This window comes from Panthera tigris, chromosome C1 (assembly GCF_018350195.1).
Source record: "Panthera tigris isolate Pti1 chromosome C1, P.tigris_Pti1_mat1.1, whole genome shotgun sequence".
Lineage (NCBI taxonomy): Eukaryota > Metazoa > Chordata > Mammalia > Carnivora > Felidae > Panthera > Panthera tigris.
Genome location: NC_056667.1, coordinates 36,201,359 through 36,220,618, shown reverse-complemented (window position 1 = coordinate 36,220,618; position 19,260 = coordinate 36,201,359). Strand labels below are relative to the sequence as shown.

Sequence of the window (19,260 nt, the reverse complement as noted above, 5' to 3'; positions counted from 1 at the left end):
CCCCAGTATGCCAGGGTGATGGTACCTACCACTGATCACTTGCCCAAAGAGCTCCTCCGGAGTATCTCCAAAGAAAGGGACGCAACCCACCAGGAACTCATACAGGATTATGCCCATGGCCCACCAGTCCACTGGCTTCCCATAGCCCTGACGCAGGATCACCTCAGGCGCAATGTACTCCGGGGTCCCGCATACCTGGGCACAGAGAAGCCAGGCTGGCTCAGCGTCCTGAGGTAGCTCATTGGCATAATGGCTGAAGAAGTGGGGATGTTCCCACCCCTGGAGAAGAAAGTCTCTGAAGGAAGACTTGGCTTACTTTGGTTAAAGAACAAGATCAATAGGAACCCAGGGTATCGGATTTGGAACTGTTGGTGGAGTGAATTTACATACTTCCTAACTAACCAAAACATACACTTCTAGCCTGGAACAACCACTCCCCGAGCCCTTAACAACTCTTTCTGGCATCTTGTTCCCATAACTGGCCTCTGCCCTCCAGCCTCTCAAAGGACAGACCCTATAGTTAGTCACATGACTACTACAGGGACTTGCAAATAGTCACAACCTGAACTGTCAAATCAAGGAACATCCAGAGGCTACTCTCAAGAAGCTGGACCATAATCCGGTGGAGACTTGGAGCAGTGTTCCAAGAACAGGCTCCAGAAGAGCCTTGCCCTTGACCGAGGCTATAGGAGGTTCAGGACAAATCTCAGGTTAGTCTTTGAGAATAACAATGGTTATACGACCTATTTTCTCCAAACCCTGAGGAAGATGATTTTGGATTTTATATCCATATGATTCTTGTGGCCCACCCTATTTTCCAAATGTGCTACCTACCCTCAATACCTCCGTGGAACCAAAAGGTGGAAAAGATAGGAGCTCCCAGTCTTAATATCTAGCTAAGTATATGGCCCCCTACCCTTATTCTGAAGTCTGGAACTCAACTCCCAAGGTCTCAACTATCCTTCTGTACCTGCTTGTCCAGGAACTCCCGGGCATCCTTTTCAATGTGGCCCTCATACAAGTTTGTTGTCAGGCTCATGAGGCCAATTTTAGAAAGGCCAAAGTCAGTAAGCTTGATGTGCCCCATGGATGTAATCAGGAGGCTGGGAAACCAGAGAAACAAAAGTATAGGGTTATTTCCTAGTTTTCTAAGAGTGCTGATTTTTTATATGCCAAAATTTCCCAGTCAGGCTTCCAAAGGGTTCCTGTGGGATATAAGCAGGGTAGCTTCATCAAGGAGACCGGCCCCTATGAAAAAAAAAAAAAAAAAATCTCTGGCTTTGTGAGTACTACATTCTGCACAAGAACTAACCTGCCTTTTGCCCATTCCCCCAACTCATTAATGTTTATTCCCCTCAACTGTATTCTATGCTGGGGGCAGGTACCAGCCAGCTGACGGACTGACCTTCTTCCACAGAAAGATCAACCGCATCCCAAGGCTCTAGCCATACCCAGCCCTCTTTTCTCACTGGGTGTCTCACGATACCCAGACTCAGGGAGAGGCGAAAGGGGTGAATCATCTTGCTCCATGTGCACAGCTGGTTTTAAAATTTTTTAAAGCTTATTTATTTTGAGAGAGAGAGAGAGAGAGAGAACAAGCAGGGGAGGGGCAGAGAGAAGGAGAGACAGAATCCCGAGCAGGTTTTGCGCTGTCGGCGCAGAGCCTGATGCCGGGGCTTGAACTCATGAACTGTGAGATCATGACCTGAGCCGAGATCAAGAGTTGGTCACTTAACTCACCGCGCCACCCAGGCACCTCTCCACAGCTGGTTTTAAAGGAAAGTTGATTGGGAGAAACTAGAAATAAGATCTCACAGAGAATGGTCTCTCTGTTCTCCCATTACATACTCTGCTGGGACCATTTCATTTCATGACAAAGGCTTCACCCTGCCACCCCTTTATTCTGATTCCCAAATCAGCATCTGACTTCTTTTATGAGCTTCATGACTACTAACTTCCCAGATGTCTTATGGACACCATGAACTCAACCTGTCCAAAACAGAGTCACACTGCCTAAGTGGTCTTCTCAGAAAATGATTTTTGTTATCTCTGAGTTCTGTGACAAGTAGTTTATTACTTATAAAAATATCCTGGCTCCCAAAAGGTCTTACACAGTAACTAATGCAACAAAGACCGGTATTAATAATTTAAAAATAAATTAAATAATTAATTTATTATTAATTAAAAACAGTTGATTAATAATTGATAGTTAATAAATAATTAATAATAAAATAATTAAAAATTATCCCCAATTTTTTAAGAGGAGGAACATGAGGTTCAGAGAGGTTTAATGAACAGACCCAAACTCACAGAGTTAACAAGGGGTCATTTGAACTCAGGTCTGTCTAGTGTCAAAGCCACTTTTCACAAAAGAGGCTATTCCCCATGCACTAGTCCTGAGCTAGAAGTCTGGACGACATCCCAGACTCCTGCTCCCCTGCTTCTCTTCCACCACCCACCCCAACCCTTTGGTTTCCTTTCTACTTCTTAACACTATCCCCTCTCTTCTGCATCCTGCAGGTGTGGTTGTTTTGGGCCTGATCTACTGCAACAGCCTCACCACCTTTTCCACTGCACAGTGGACTCTCTAAACCTAAACTAAAATCTGTCATTCTATCATAGCTTTGGCTAACAGGCCCTTTGAAAACTTGTTAGGACCCTTTATTTTATTTTATTTTTTTAATTTAATTTAATTTAATTTTATATGTTTATTTTTGAGAGAGACAGAGGGAGAGACAGAGAGTGAATGGGGAGGGGCAGAAAGAGAGTAGGAGACACAGAATCTGAAGCAGGCTCCAGGCTCTGAGCTGTCAGCACAGAGCCCGACATGGGGTTCGAACTCATGAATTGTGAGATCGTGACCTGAGCTGAAGTTGGACACTTAACCAAGTGAGTCACCCAGGTGGCTCCAACCCTTTAAAATAAAACCCAAACCTAACAAAAAGACCCCTGATGATCTAATCCCTGCCTATCTCTCCAGCCTTCTCTCTTACTACTCTGACCAATTAAGGATCTCCATTTCCGCATACTGTAGTTCCTAGGTCTCATTCTCTCACACCTGGGTGGGTGCCTTTGCAAATCCTGTTTCCTGGCTTTAGAAAGCTCCTCTCACCTTTTCCATCTGACTTATGCCTTCCGAGAAGCAGCCTATACTCAGATATTTCTGTTCCCATACTAAACTTATGTTCTATAGGCCAGGGACTATTTTACAGTCCAGATTATAGTGCTTGGCCCAGAGAGGCCAGTAAATGTTAGAACACTTGTTTATCCATCTACTAGATGTGCCGATTCTTTCGTTCCTGCTTGGTTTCTTTAGTGGAGCTTCTCAGTGATTCTTACATGTCACCGAAGTCTTATGTGCCTGCCAGACTTACTGGCAATGGTCTTTGCATCTGGGGTGGTCAGGGGCTAGAGTACTAGGCCTAGACAGACACCCACAAGAGCACTATTTCCTAGCATCCATTCTGGGATAGATTCAAACATGCTGTGTCTGCCTCCATCTATTTAGAGATCCAAGAGAGACCTTGGACAAGGAACCAAGAGTGTGGGCATACTTGTCAGGCTTGAGGTCACGGTGCACGATGCCATAGTTGTGTAAGTACTCCAGGGCTAGCACGGTTTCTGCGAAGTACAGACGCACCATGTCCACAGGCAGGGCCCCGATGTTCTTCAGCAGAGTAGCACAATCTCCTCCTGCAACAAGCCCAGGCCACCATGAAGGAAGGATCCAGTTCCCTATGGTCTTAGGCTTTATAGTCTCTGAGGTCCCAGAGGAGACAGCCTCACAGAATAGCCTGGTGCTAGAGACTGTGAATCTAGCCCTTCCAACGCTGGTATGGGGGCAGACAGAGTGTGGAGACAAGTAGGCAGCACGGTGAATCTGCCAATGGCTGTCAGGGCCACTGTTCAGGCCAGAGAGGGTAGGAACCCAGGCTTCCATACTTGTGAGTGGATTTGCAGGGATGCAGCTGCGTTATTTTAGGGTATGAGTCCTGTATATTATAAACACATCTGACCGAGACTTCAGCATTTGTTCACTTATTTTCTTCCTGACAACTATCCTCTGGTTTTCCAGTAAGATAACACCGTAAACTCTCAGCATGTACCCTGAATTAAAAGGGGAATTTTGTTGTGTTTCAACTTCAAGCCTTAGGCAAAATATCTTTGGAAGTTGTACACAGCAGCGAGAAGGGAAGTGGGAAGGCCACTGGCAAAACTGCTCTCTCTCCCCCATATGCCCCATGATGCTCTTTTATTCCATCCCCAGAACATTTTGTGTTCTCAAGGGGTGATCCCTTCACAAGCCATCAGCCAGGCCAATGGCATTCCTTTCTTCTGAGGGTCCAGATACAGTCCTCCCAGCACGTAACCTTGGGCTATGTGGCTCTGCTACCTCCTTTGTTCCTGCCGGACGCCAGCAGTAGAGACCGTCCAGGCTTTGAGGTGCAGGATTCTACAGCTATTGGGCTGATACATCTTGTCCCAGAATGCCTCTCTTTGCACCTGACATGGGGAGCCGCATGGCAGCGACTGCTCCAGAAGCCTCTCCCTATGAGGGGCAGGGAGATTTGTGCCCACCATGGCCAAATGGTCTCTGAGATCCTAAGGCAGAAACCAATGCCAAAGAGAGATTGGGAAGCTGGGCTCTGAAACTTCACCCCTATTCAAAGCTGTTGGTCCTAGCTCAGGGCTAAGCCTCATGTTGTGCCTTGGCTTCCATGCCAGGTCACCCTTCCCCCAGTACCTTCCACATACTCCATCACCATGCACAGGTGGCGCTTGGTCTCAAAGGAGCAGAACATGCTGACGACAAAGGGGTTCTCGGCAAAAGTCAGTATGTCACGCTCCACAAAGGCCTGCTGGATCTGGTTCCGTAGGATCAAGTTCTGCTTGTTGACCTTCTTCATGGCAAAGCGCTGCCGAGTGGACTTATGCCGCACCAGGAATACAGCCCTGGGAAACACAGCCCGGCCCAGCCCCCATGGGCCCTCAGCAACCTGGGCCGTGTTCCCCACCACCCAGAGCTGGGGTGTCCAAAATGCCTCCTATCACACCTTGTAAATGCACAGAACAAAGGAGGAGGGGTGAGCTTATCGATGAAAAGGATGTGGGCCCCCTGCCCATAGAGCTCTTCAATTTCCCAATAACACCAAGTCCTGAGGACACAGCTCAGACTTCCCCAGAGCTCACTACAGGGGGAGTGCTACCAAGAGAGGTGGGGACCTTGTCTGGGAAAGGAACAATGCCCACATGTCAGAGTAAAATCAACTCCTGTCTCTCCTGGACTCCTGGCTTTGGAGAGGGAGAGGGTCTATCCTGAGGCATCTGCTGCCCAGAGAATTGGGTATCATATACTTCTAGAAGGAAGAGTCCAAGGGCTGACTTAGCTCCAGTCCTGGCTACACCCTCCCCTCTGCCTTTACCCATAGGCGCCATTGCTGATGAGCTTAATGGTCTCAAAGTCCTCTTCAGAGGGTGTCTTTTTAGTCAGAGATGCCCCACGGCCCTGGAAGACAAGAGCAAAGGCAGAAGGCAGGCATGCTTCTCAGAGCCCACGTGCCTGGGGAAGCTGAGCCCCAGGATCAGCTCAGCTCTTAGTCCTGCCGCGGCCCCAGCCCATTCTTCCTCAGTCAGGAGCTGAATGACTTCTGAGACAGTATGCACAACCACCCACTCCTCCATCCCTCCTTTAGATATTCTCTCACAGAGGACTCACGGGCCTTTGCTTCACAGGGCCCAGTCTCTGTGATTGGGGCAGAAGCTCAAGCTCTTTACCTCAACTGAATCATCTGTCTCTGGAGTGTCAGGACTGTCATAGCTGCTCAACTGGGCCATTTCTAGAAGCAAAGCAAGGGCACAAGAGAAAGGTGTGCACAGCAATGTCAGTAGTCCACTCACATCACATGACAGGTACGTGCAAGGTAGGCATTAATATTTCCTGCATCTGTGTACTCCTGTGGCTCTATCCACAGAAGAGTCACAGCTTTTGGACTTAATTGCCAAATAATACTGCCACTCCTATTTCTAGAAGTCCAGTGCCATTCATAAGGCCTGGCAAATTCTAAAAAGTTTCACTCAAATTTAGGACAATTCCTGGAAAACAGGGCCCAAGGGTGGGCTATTGGTCCCTATCCTGCTTTGCCGGATGGGGTTGGGGAACAGAGAAGGCAGGAGCAGGATGAGCACAGACCAGGGACTTAGAAGCCCAGGGTTCATGAAGGGGCACAATGTGAAGCCCCGTGTCAGGACACATCAAAGACACAGGAGAACTTGTAAGGTGGCAGACAAGGAGGTAAGCATGCAGAGGAGGGAGCCATTTTTGAAAATGTAATTGTGGTCTTTTGTTGTTGACCTCTTTTGACATTCTAAATCCAACCCAACTGGCCTCACGCCAATCCAGATTGGGTTAATGTCAGGCAGATGTGAACAATTCTGAAGGAGAAGCTGTTTTCTGACAGAGAATACACGGTTCCTCTGATAGCCCTGAAGCCCCTGATGCTGAGTTGTGACCGTGTCCAATCTAAGTCTCTTCTCCAAGTGGCTTTCCTGAGGTTAGAGTTTGTTGGCTGTGGGGCCTCTTCACAGCCACCAGGCAGCATGCTCACCCTCTAGGGGATCCCGTGTGAGGCCCAGTTGACTAACGATGTAGCGGGGAATGTCACATTTAATCCCTTGTCCCTCTTTGGCATGGCCCTCGGCTGCTTCTAACAGGTGGTAGAACTCTTCAGGGTCAAACTCCTGTACCAGGGGAGAGAGGTGGTCAGTGGTGAGGGCTACAAGTGAAGGCTTTGGTTTTCACAGCACATACCTGGAGGAAGATGAACAAGAAGACTTTCTCTTTGTGATGGGACACCCCTGCTTCCGAATACCCAGAAACATCATGATTCATGGATCATGAGAATGGGGACAAAGCTGTCTTCCAGGTGAGCTCCAGACTGGACACCCTAAGCATGTGTTGTCTTCCTCACACTAAGAACCAAAGCTTTTGGCTTCAAGATAGCTCAACCTATTCACCTGGTCCAAAGCCTTCTGCCAGCCAGATGGCACTATCACACACACACGCACAAGTACGTGCAGGCCTGCCTTCAAATATTTACCGAGCACCTCGTACGTGCTAGGACCGGAGTACTATGTGGACAGCACATGAGTCCTTGTCTGCACAGAGCACAGTATAGTGAGGATTCTATTTACTGAGTCCCTACTAAGTGCTACACTCTGGGCTAAACCCGGCTAACACCTCTATGACCTCAGTGAGGAAATCAAGGCCCAAATAGATGCACTGATTTATCCATGGTCACAGAGACAGGAAGGGACAGAGAGCCAACATTCAAACCCAGGCCTGACTCTAAGCCCTGTCCAAGCATGGACTTCATTTTCTTGAGGAAGAGGCCCTCTGCTTGACCACAAGTCCAGCTTCCACGGCTTCCCTCATCTCTGGTGTCAATATTTTGGAGAAACATCCACTGCCAGAGGAGAGTAATCTTACTCTCCTATGAATTTAAAACGTGGATTAATCTACTAGGCAAGATCTGGAAGTCCTTCTAACTTCTTATTCTTTCCTCAGTCCCTGGTCAGAGTGTCTGTCTCCTAAACCCCTAAAGCTCCTCCATCTACCTCTTCTCTGTGCCCCTACCACTGGCCTCCTCAGGCCACCCCTATCTGCACACGAACTGCTGCTTCTGGCTATTTGCCTGGTCATCCTGCCCTCTCTTCCAATTCACCATCCATGTTGCAACCACAGTAATCTTTCTCAGGAGTAAATCTGATGGAATGTTACTCATAAACAAATAGGAACCCATTAGTGATACATGTAACATGTATAAAACAAAACAAAACAAATTATGCTGAAAGAAGTCAGAACATACTACATAATTTCATCTACATGAAACTATACAAAGGGCAAACCTATCCACAGTGGAAGAGAGCAGATAAGCGGCTGCCTGGCAGTGGGAGGTGAGGGATGGGAGAGAGACTGACTGCAAAAGGCACAAGGGAACTTTTTGAGGTGAAAGAAATGTTCTCTATCTCAACTGCAGTGGTGATTATGCAGGTGTGTATATGTTAAAACTCATTGAATACATCAAAAATGATGTATTTTATTGTATATAAATTATGCGTTAATAAAGCTGGTTAAAAAAAGTAAATCTGACCATATCACATTCTTACCTAAACTTTCTGATGGCTCCAAGTGGCCCTCAGGATAAACCCAAACTCTGGAGCAGGGATCCTGACCCTCCATGATGCTGCCCCGCCTACCCTCCAGGTTTCTCCCTCACCAATTCTTCACACTCACCCTGTGCTCCATCGAATGCCCTTCCTGGGCAAACTCATAATCATCCTTCATGACCCCAAGCTTTGTGTCCTCTAAGGAGCTTTCACCAAACGTCCATCCCAAGGAGGACTAAGGCACCTCCTTCCTTCCCCATGTTCTTGTCACACTTTGGACTTCCCTCAGTTGCAACACTACTTGCAGTATCATAATTATTATTTCTACGTCTCCATGCCTCCTACCTGAGGCACTGAAAGACCAGCTCCACTACAGAGGGAGTACCTTAAGCTCAGGGACTCTGCTGTGTTTAAGTCTGTGTCTCCAGTGTGTGGCGTGGAGCAGGTGCTAAGTGCTGCTGCATGATGAACTGACGGACTCAACTTGTGCCAATGGAACTGGTCTATGCTCCTCACCGCCCAAAGCCCACTCACCTGGGGTCTGCTCAGTGTGTGGGGGTCAGACGAATACCCCTCAGGACCAGCCATTTTCCTCACAGGAACTCATTTGGGCCCAATGCCAGCATACCACATTTAAACAAGGACGTCAGCAGCAGAAATGACGGTGGTACTACCATAGTTCTGCTGTTAGCAGGATACTTCCTCTGTATGCCCCACCCCCTCCCAACCTTCTCTGGAGTCCACTCACCAGGCATTCCAAGAGCCGAGCTGGGCGGGCAATGACAATCATCAGCTTCTTCACCAACTGCATCACAAAAGCCACTTCTGAACTCTCTGAGCGCTCATGAGCCTGTAGAGAAGACAAAGGTTGGTTAAGCAATCCACTGGCACATCGTGGTTGGGCTAATGCAGGACTGGGCTGGGCAGAGTGGACTCTGGGGAGACACAAGTTGGTAGTACAGAGACTTCTGCAAAATGAAGGACTTGGGGAAGGCCTGTGTGCCATGAGAGACAGCAAGCCGCTCACAGGAACTGTGTGAACTTCAGGACACTACATGACACCGGGGAATGTCACAGAGACCCTGGCTCAAGAGACAACCCTCAGGGGAGTTTCATTGTTCACTCCCCACCCCAGGCAGAAGGTCAGGAATAGAAAGCCTTCAAAGCAGGAGTGATGCGACCAGACAGTATTTTAGAAAGATGGCTCTGGCAGTAGTGTGGATGGTGCACTAAAGAGCACAAGCCTAAAAGCAGAAAAACCCATTAATGGACTGCTGTAATAATGTGCATAAAAAAGGCATAAATCAAGGCATAAATCAAGGAAACACAGTCTGGGGCCATTTCAGAGGTAGATGACTGAGTACAGCGGAGGGTTGGACGAAGCAAGAAGAGAAGGGAACTGCAACTACAGTTTTAGGGAAAGTTCAGTGAATCCATAAATAAAATAGGAAATATAACAAGTAGTTCAAGTAAGGGAAGGTGGAGAAGCTCCATTTTGGATTTGCAGAGTTTGAGATACCTAGATTAGATACTCTATTGGGTATTTACTCAGCCCAGGAGCCTTTATCTTTTTTATGGAAACTGCTCTGACTTCTAGTAGCTACAATTGTATCGTGTGGCTGAACCTTCCATCCCACCTCCAACAGCTGACAAGTGTGGATTACTCTCCTAGGAATTTAAAAATGGATGGAAAGACAACTGTTATTGATCAGTGTGCTAGAAGAGTATAATCTACTGTTGGATGAAAAGGGATGGCCACATCTACCAAAGAGACCTAGGAAAAGCAGCACAGAGAAAAATGGCAGGAAGGGGAATCACCACTTCCTGAGCTTCCCACAGTTTCTGGTTTCTAGTTTTGGTCCCTTAAGACCAGGTTGCATTCCTGTCTTTAATTCTCTAAAACCCACCCTTTTCATCTTTATAATTAGTTTCTCCTTCCTGCTTAAACTACTTTGAGTTAGCTTTCTATTACTTACAACCAAAAAATACTAACCAATCTGGAAGTCGAAGTGGAGGAGTGGAACCAATAAACAGTGGACTGGAGCTCCAATACTGACCAGGGGCTAAAGAGAACAGGGAGAGAAGCAGCCAGGTGGCTGTCCTCAACACATGGGCGACAATAGAAGGCACGGAAGATGAGGCTGTCAGAGAGCGTGTGAAGAAAGGAGGAAGAGGAGACCAACACTCAGGGCCGTACCCTGTGGAACATCAACATTTAATACTTTTATTTTATGTATTTTTTAAGTTTTTTTTTCCCCCCCAATAATCTCTACACCCAACATGGGGCTTGAACTCATGACCCCAAGATCAAGAGTTACATGCTCTTTCGACTGAGCCAGTCAGGCGCCCCCAAAGCCAAATGAAAAGCATTTAAGAGATGGGCAAAAAAGGAATTTGTGAAAGGGCAGCAAGACAGCAAGACTGCAAGACTGGAGAGAACAGTGCCATGACCCCAAGTGGGGGAAAAGTCCAGGAGACAGATTCACACTGTAGAGCTCTGCAGAGTTGTGAAGAAGGATGAGGACGGAAAGAGGCCATAGGATCTCTTCGGCAACTGGTTGCTTGGTGGCAAGCTGGTTGCTTGTTGACTTTAGCCTGAAACAGTGTTGTGGGATGGTGGGAAGGGAAAGTAGAAGGCAGAAGACTGAGCAGGTTGTTAGACTGAATGGGTTGTTAGGAAAGAAAACTAGCAAATAAAGACCATTACAAAAAAAACTGGTTATGAAATGAAGAGGGAGGCTGGGCACTACGTGAAATCTTGTTTATTCTTTTAAGACTTAACCCAAATAGCCACTTTGTGAACCCTCGCTGAGATCCTCTGCCTGTACCTCCCACCCCACCCAAACACATAAGAACAGGAACTAACTGCTCCCTCTTCTATGTTTTGTTTGCATACATGCCATGGTACCACATGTTTTTTGTTTTTTATTTTAGAGAGAGAGCAGGAGAGAGAGGGAGATGGGCACAGAGAGAGGGAAAGAGGGAAGGAGAGAGGGAGAGAGGGAGAGAGAGAGAGAATTTTAAATCCATGCATGGAGCCTGACTTGGGGTTCAATCCCATGATCCTGGGGATCATGTCCTGAGTGTCAGACATTCAACTGACTGAGCTACCCAGGTGCCCCCCACATGTTGTTTTACAATTAGTTGTCTGTTTCTACGGCTACACTGTAGAGCCTTATGAACAGAGACACTATGTCTTTTGTTCTTCCTTTACATGCTAAGACTAGCATAGTGCCTCTTACAGAGCAGATGCCAATGTTTGTTGATTAAATGTTTGAAAATATGATCTTAGGCTCTGGAATAAGACAAACCTGGGTTTGGGTTCTAGCTCTGTTACTTAAGAAATGAGTTACCTTTGGGGCGCCTGGGTGGCTCAGTCGGTTAAGTGTCCGACTGGCCCAGGTCATGATCTCACGGTTCATAAGTTCAAGCCCCACGTCAGGCTCTGTGCTGACAGCTTGGAGACTGCAGCCTGCTTCGGATTCTGTGTCTCCCTCTCTCTCTGCACCTCCCTAGCTCACGCTCCCTCTCTCTGTCAAAAATAAATAAACTTAAAAAAAAATTTTTTTTTTTTTTTTTAAGAAATGAGTTACCTTGGGCTAACCTAGCTTCTTTAAAGCTTTGGTTTCCTCACCTGTAGACTTACAGAATAGTAGTACCTTACCTACAGTGTTGCTATGAAGATTAAATTAGATAAATTAAATGAGATAATGCAGTATCTAGTATGCATTAAGTGCTCTACAATAACAGTTATGTTTATTATTTTAAATATAAATTTTACCATGCCATTTTCCAAATTACAACCATTAATAATTTTCCCACTGCCTTTATGATAAAACCTAAGCTCCTCACAGACACTTCAGCCTTTGCCCATCCCTTCCTAATTTTCCCTGCAGGCATCCTTCACCTAGTCATGCCAAACTACTTTATCTGCAATTCCTGGAATGTCCCAAGTTCCTTTTCACCTCTCAGAGTGGCCTGATTCCTGGGGCTGGCTGGTGCCAGCTGCTGGTGGGCAGACTGACCCTAAGTGGTTGTTCCTGTGTATCTTTTGATGACTCTCATGATGCATTTACTGTTTACATCTGTTTTGTTTACACAGGTTTGTAAATATTATTGCCTAAGATGTTTGTATATAACTTGTAGCTTTTATTTATTCAAAATTCACATGTTAATGACTTATGATGGTGTCCTACTCCCACCATTACGTGGTTAAAAAAGAAAATAGTTCCCCTCAAAAATTTTTTTAATGTGGAAACAATAACTTTCACAGGAGAAAAAAAAAAAAGGAAAAAAATAACAAAAAATTTTTCCCTAGTGAACTCCTACCTACTTGTCAAGACTCAACTTTTCCCGAACTCTCCATGCAGAGTCAGCATATCTTCCTCCGTGCTCAGAACTGACCTCTAATATTTAGTGCTCACCAATTTACAATTACTATAACACACAAAAGTGAGATAATTCACGTAGAGTACTCAGTGTAGTGTCTGGCACACAGTACACTTCAATAAATGACAGCTGTTCTTTTTACTTGTTGATGGGTCTGTAATCCCATTTAACAGCAAATTCCTTGAGCTGGAACCTGCAACAAACTTTTTCCTGAATTCCCAGGGCCTAGCAAATTAGGGAGCAGATGAACGCACTGACTCCATATTCAGTGTTCTTGCTGCACCAAACAACCTACTCCCAGGGGGACAGGAGTTTGGGAAAATGCCTGAAGGTTTTGGGCAAGGCTCTGACTTTAGCATTTTTGGAGATCAATCGTAGATATACAAACAACCTGGGAAGTCACTCTACCTTGATCCTTTGCCTGATGCCACAATCCCAGATTCCTATCCACTGTTGGAAAGTTATTCTTGAACAGAAACAAAGAGCTGCCAGGGATATGCATGAGAATTTAGTTGCCTAAAATCAAATTTCTACAATGTCTGAATTTAAGTATTATTCTTGAAATAAGAAAAAAAAATTTTTGTAGAAGGAAGTAATTTTTCATCTATTAAATCAAAACTTTTCTCACTGTAACACTTGCCCACTGGGTTAACAGGCCTTTTAGAGAATGGAAAACAATCTGCTACCTATTATATATGAGAAATCTTCCAATATTTGACAGTAATAATCATGGTCATTTTTAATCATCTGTCTCTAGATTCAAGTGTTTCCTAATTAAAAAAAATAAACTCCCTGTTCCTAATTTCTAGACCAACACACTTAAGTCCTGTTTGATCATTAGCCCTGGGTTCTCAGCTCAGTTGGTACTACCCCAGAGCAAGGTCATAGGCCTAGAAGTAATAGGGGCCTGGACTAGGAAATACTCTAGTACATGAAGAGGTACATGTCCTTCCTGTTAAACTGTACTAATGGTGTAGTATAGGGCAACTGTCATTTGAGTGGGTAGGCATCCGACCACCTATTTGTAGAGGCCAACAGGAAAGCAAACTCTGGAGCATGAAGCAGTAGTTAAGAACTCACTGGACACTCTGGTCTTGACCATCTCTGGGTTATTTTATCTCTAGCCTCCTAGAGAAGACTTTTCACCCTGGGGAGGATCGGGTCTCTAAATACCTAAATCCCTACTAACAAAGTTCTCACCATGTAAACAGAATGTCAGCGAATAGATAAACCCATAGTACAAGCCCCAGCCTGTTTCCCCTTGGCTGAGCAGAACCAGTCTGAAGGCTCTGCGTATACCAGTATTTCTACTAGACAAAAACCCACCACAGCCGCTGGGGCCACTTTTAGGCTTTCAGTATTTTTTTTTTTTTTAAATTTACATCCAAATTGGTTAGCATATAGTGCAACAATGATTTCAGGAGTAGATTCCTTAATGCCCCTTACCAATTTAGCCCATCCCCCCTCCCACAACCCCTCCAGCAACCCTCTGTTTTTTCTCCATATTTAAGAGTCTCTTATGTTTTGTCCCCCTCCCTGTTTTTATATTATTTTTGTTTCCCTTATGTTCATCTGTTTTGGGTATTTATAAACACTACCAATGTTGGAGCCTCAGGCAGAGTAATCAGAATCAGAAAAAGAAAAACCCCACAGAACCGAGTTCTCCTCACACCACACAGGCTTCTCTTAGCAATGCAGGGGACTGAGTAGGAACCAAAGTCCATCAGCAACCACACTCGGGGGTGGACTCTGCACATGAGTAAGGAGGTGGGGGCAAGCTGGCTGAGAAGACTGGAAACAAAATCTTAGCCTTAATCTTAGCTTGGAATTAATAATCCACTACCTCACAGAGAATTTACCAGAATTCCAGCACAAGGACACTCACATCTTGCAGAAGTTTCTCTAAATTCTCTTGAAGCTCATAGAAGTAGTGTGATGTAATGAGACGACTCCGAGATTTATCCAGGCAGTCTCGGGCCATCTCAATCACCTGATGATGAATAAAGCTCAAGGTTCCATCTGCCAAGGGCAACACACTGTCTGGAGTGTTGGAGGAAATGAATTCTGCAAGACGCTCTTCCATTTGTGCGGTGGCCTGCAAATAAAAGCAAGAAAAGTGACATTTCGCTTCTAGTTCCAGCTCACTTGGGAGCTCAGCCTGAAGGACCTGGTAATAACCTGAGGACAAGCTCTGTGATCCTGGTTTCCTGATGTTGCATTTGGGGAACAGGACAACTGGACATATGAAAAGATCACCGTCAGGTCAAGTCAAAACATTACAGTCAAGGCCCTCTCTCACGTGACCTTGCCGATCTCCCCCCACTTCTTGGAAGATGTGCTCTTTTGCTCTGAGGACCTGGAAGTGTTTGCTGCTCTCCCCCTTTAGCATGCTGCTTCATGCCTGTTCATGCTGTTCCCTGTATGTAGCTTTTTCACCTGCCAAGCCTGACTGGCAAACTCCTATCACTCCTCTAATCTCAGTTCACACATCACCTGTCTCTCCTCTGGGAAGTCTTTGATTCCTCCAGGCAAATAGGGTTTCCTTTCCTCCATGCTGCCACTGGACCTCCTTGTGTATAGGCACTGCTAGTTTCTAAACATTTCTCTAGACTGGGAATTATAAGTCAGAGAGAATTTGATTTATTTCAGGATCCTCTTACTTGATCTTAGGACTCAACTCAACTAAGCAGATGCTCGGAGAGTGTTTACTGAAGGTGTGAACCTGACTCCTCACGGACCCAGACCTTCAACAGAGCAGAACAAAAGTTTAGCTCAGAAGCCTCTGGGGACCTAACTGCACAGTCACGTCAAACGATAAATACACACCAGTTAACAAGTTCATAGCTGCCAATCTAGGACGTGGCCTAATCTTTCCTTTGCCACCAGATGGCAATTTCTGATTTCCAGTGTGTGTTTAGGTGGATATATGTGTGTCTGGTATTTTCATCATAAGCATTTTTGCCACATTTTTACTGTATAATTAATTGGCCATAAGGCAATTTTGCTGTATGAAAAAAATAACTGAAAAAGATAACTGGTTGACAGTTTGGTTTCATTTCTCCAAAAATGCAGTATTCCCATTTTGTATCATATAAACCTTAGCCTTCATAATGGTCTATACAGTGGCACCGAGTTTTGAACCCACATTTCCCATAGAACTTTGGAACATCTATAAACCGACATGTGACAACATGCTAAGAACAAACAGTGTGGAAGGCTTTCACAACAATACAGAACTCAGTTATAAATATGTACCCAAGTATTTAGAGAAACTGATACTTCTCTTAATGAAGGATGAAATTTTGGTCAAAAAAGAAAAAGTGTGATGCCAAACAAGGAGATGAATCAACAAGCAAAAACAAAATGTATAATACTATGACCAAAAGACTTTGAAGACAAATGCTTACATACAATCAACAAAATAAAATCAGTTATTTGTGCTGTATTGCAATTAATCTACACTATACATTTTGAATGTATACAAATATTTTGTGTATTTTGTTTGCAAATAGCCTTTTAATTTTGTGATTTGTTTTTTGTGTTTCATTATGTTCTTTTCAATGAATGTCCCTCATTTATTTTTTGCGACCTTATCCTTTACAACAAAATTGCCCAATGGCCAATTAGTTATGTAGTAAAAGTGCTTATGGAAAAACTACCCAGAACTATGTATATAAACACACATCTAAGTACAAACACACACACACACACACACACACACACACACACACACACACACACACACACAGTATGTGGAGAGAGAGAGGAAACAGAAGGAAAGGAATCTTAACATATTTTTTCTAACAGTTCGTCTTTACATGAATGACTTGGAGACATCCATACGAAACAAATATGCAATGTTAAAATGATAATATAACACCTAACATTTAAGCAGGAGGAGATGCATTTTAAACACTACACACTCCCAAATTTCTTTGTAAGGATCAAGCATAAAAAAATGATTTCCTAGGGGCTCCTGGGTGGCTCAGTCGGTTAAGCGTCTGACTTCAGCTCAGGTCATGATCTAACGGTTCGTGGGTTTGAGCCCCGCATCAGATTCTGTGCTGACAGCTCAGAGCCTGGAGCGTGTTTCAGATTCTGTGTCTCCCTCTCTCTCTGCCCCTCCCCCACTTGCACTCTGTCTCTCTCTGTCTCAAAAATAAATAAACATAAAAAAAAAAAAAAAAAAAAAAAAGATTTCCTAGCTGTTCATTCTGCCTATCTTTCTCACTCTTACTCTCTAATGCCTGCTCCAAGGCATAGAAAGCACAGACCACAGGGCACTGGGCAACAAAGAAACAATAGCTCACACTGAGTGCTTATTATGTCCTGGGCACAGTTAGAAAAGCTTAATGTCCATTAACTTTCATAAACTCTCTATGAGATCAATACTCTTATTATCCCAAATTACAGATGAGGCAAATCAAGCTCAGAGAAGTTAAATAATCTGTCCGGGGTCATATAGCTAGTAAATGGTAGAAGCAGATTTGAACCCATTCAGTCTCGTTCCAGAAAGTGTGTCCTTCCTAACTGCTATGCTTCACTGTGTATGTCAAGAGGGAAAGTACAGGGTTTCATATCATTTCCCTAGGCCACCCATGTGTGTACAGAAGACTATACTGGAGTCTAGAAAAAGGACACTCTCAAAAGAGTAGGAAACCAACTGTGCACTCCAGACCCTAGACACAGATGAACAGACCCAGGGAAGTCTGGACAGAGGATGAAGATAGAGGCTTGAGGACTCCATGCTCCTTGCTGTCATGGACAGGAAGGCTGAGTCAGTCCCTGGTTCAGACAGAGCTGGCTGTGTTCTGCAGGAATAGGGCCTGGCACGAGAAGACCAGGTCAGAATGTACAGGCGTGCTGTGTGCAAAAAGGGAAACAAGGGCCTTCGTTCCATACACTTGGTGGTTTCCAGCCAAACCATAGAGCTGTGAAACCTACTTCTCCACTATCCCAGGAGAGTAATCTGCCTTCCTCCTTCAGCATTTTCCTGCTTGAACACTCTGTCTCCCACTTTCCTGCTCCCTCTGGCCAACCTCCTGCCAGCCCAGCACACCTGTCTGCTGTGCACGCTATGGGCCTGGTAATGAGGCTCTGCTTAAGAAATCTGCATCAAAGGAACGTGCTCTCTGATAGCTAATTCCATTGAATGGGGACCCTGACTTACAGACCTGATGTGCATGGTTAGAAACAGGGTCCCCAGTTCTTCCCTTCCTCACTAACATATAGCAGAACATCTTTCTAACATTTCTCTCTAGATACCTCTCCAGGGAGTGAAGAAATATAGGCCCTGCAAGCATGAGCCCCAGACTCATAGTCCTCTGCTGCCTGCCTCTTCTCCAGCAGTCTGGAAGCCTTGTGTTTGTATCCTCCTCCTGCCGGGGACCTTTCTGCTCTTCTTGATTACCTATGGAGAGAGCATTCCATCCCCTCACCCTCAGTCTTCCCACAGGGCAGCCCTCCTCAGAATCCTTACCTTGGGAAATCTTTCTTTGTACACATGATTCATCATTATTATTTCACTGTCAAAGGAAACTGGGGACCGTCCAGGACTAAATAAGAAAGAAACAACTGTGTTACTTCAGTGCCATGGAACTATCAAGAAGAAAGATGACCATTCCCAGAGTCCCACTCCCACAATGTCTGCAGAGTTCCCTCCCACTGTCTGCAGCACCCACACACTCCCACCTTAATGACTACTGACTTCTAGAGTCTTCCTTTTTCCTGAAGCTCCCAGCATACCTTGTTTAGCTCAAAATGCTGCCATCTGGAACTAGGCTACCTTCCTACAAGAAGCCTAGCTTTCACAAAGACCTTTGCCAGTGCCTGAAAAGGCCTAGAAAGGAGGAGACTACTCCTGAGACTATCTGTGGTCTTCCTAGGATGACCTCCCCCAGAACAGGACTCTCTGGGTCTTCTTTGCTTTGGCCAGTAGATTGAGTATACCCCAGCATGTTCTAGGAATCAAATCAAATCAAACCACCACCAAAACAGCCAAAGGCAGACAGTGTATACCTGTATCTTTTTCCAAACATGCTGGAGCCAATGAGGCTAACTTGGGCTCTGACCTGGGGGATAAATGAGGCCAATCCAGCTTATAGTGTGCTATAAGCCTGGGTCCTCTATACGTTCTCCTTTGACCCACGTGGGGTTACATCTTCTTAAAGGATTTCAAAGTTTGAGCCACACAAATCGATATTTGGGTCCTGCCCATTTTGGTGCCCCTGACATGTGACCCCAACTGAGCTAGGTTCAGAACTGTTCCTCTTTGCCTTTCCTCCCTGGTGTGGGGCCATGGTCTGCCTGCTGTATCATTATACATTACCAAGTATTTTAAGAGTAATACAGCAATGGGGCACTTGGGTGGCTCAGCTGGTTAAGCGTCCGACTTCGACTCAGGTCATGATCTCAGGGTTTGTGAGTTCGAGAACTGCAATGGGCTCTGTGCGGATAGCTCAGAGCCTGGAGCCTGCTTCAGACTCTGTGTCTCCCTCTCTCTCTGCCCCTCCCCTGCTCACACTCTGTCTCTCAAAAATAAATAAACGTTAAAAAAAATTTTTTTTAAAGAGTAATATAGCAGGGATTTCCCTGAGATACTGTGGTCCCCTCAATCTCAAATGGCCTAAAATGTACCCTTTACCCTGTGGATTACGGAGAACACCAAGATTTGGGTGTTCCTCTGAGTGAGACAAAGAAAGGCAC

The 19,260-nt window shown here is 45.3% G+C and overlaps 1 protein-coding gene across 3 annotated transcripts in view; it reads right to left on the bottom strand.

Moving 5' to 3' along the window:
• Window positions 1-19,260, bottom strand: part of MAST2 (microtubule associated serine/threonine kinase 2) — a 206,949-nt gene that overhangs the window by 6,582 nt on the left and 181,107 nt on the right. For all 3 annotated transcript variants that reach the window (XM_042996974.1, XM_042996972.1, XM_042996973.1), the window contains 10 exons: window positions 18,035-18,110; window positions 14,441-14,650; window positions 8,915-9,016; window positions 6,606-6,738; window positions 5,776-5,837; window positions 5,424-5,506; window positions 4,745-4,953; window positions 3,555-3,693; window positions 971-1,103; window positions 30-195 (listed from right to left, as the gene is read on the bottom strand). In XM_042996974.1, the coding sequence (XP_042852908.1) occupies window positions 30-195; window positions 971-1,103; window positions 3,555-3,693; window positions 4,745-4,953; window positions 5,424-5,506; window positions 5,776-5,837; window positions 6,606-6,738; window positions 8,915-9,016; window positions 14,441-14,650; window positions 18,035-18,110 (1,313 nt within the window). The remainder of the gene's footprint in view (window positions 1-29; window positions 196-970; window positions 1,104-3,554; window positions 3,694-4,744; window positions 4,954-5,423; window positions 5,507-5,775; window positions 5,838-6,605; window positions 6,739-8,914; window positions 9,017-14,440; window positions 14,651-18,034; window positions 18,111-19,260) is intronic.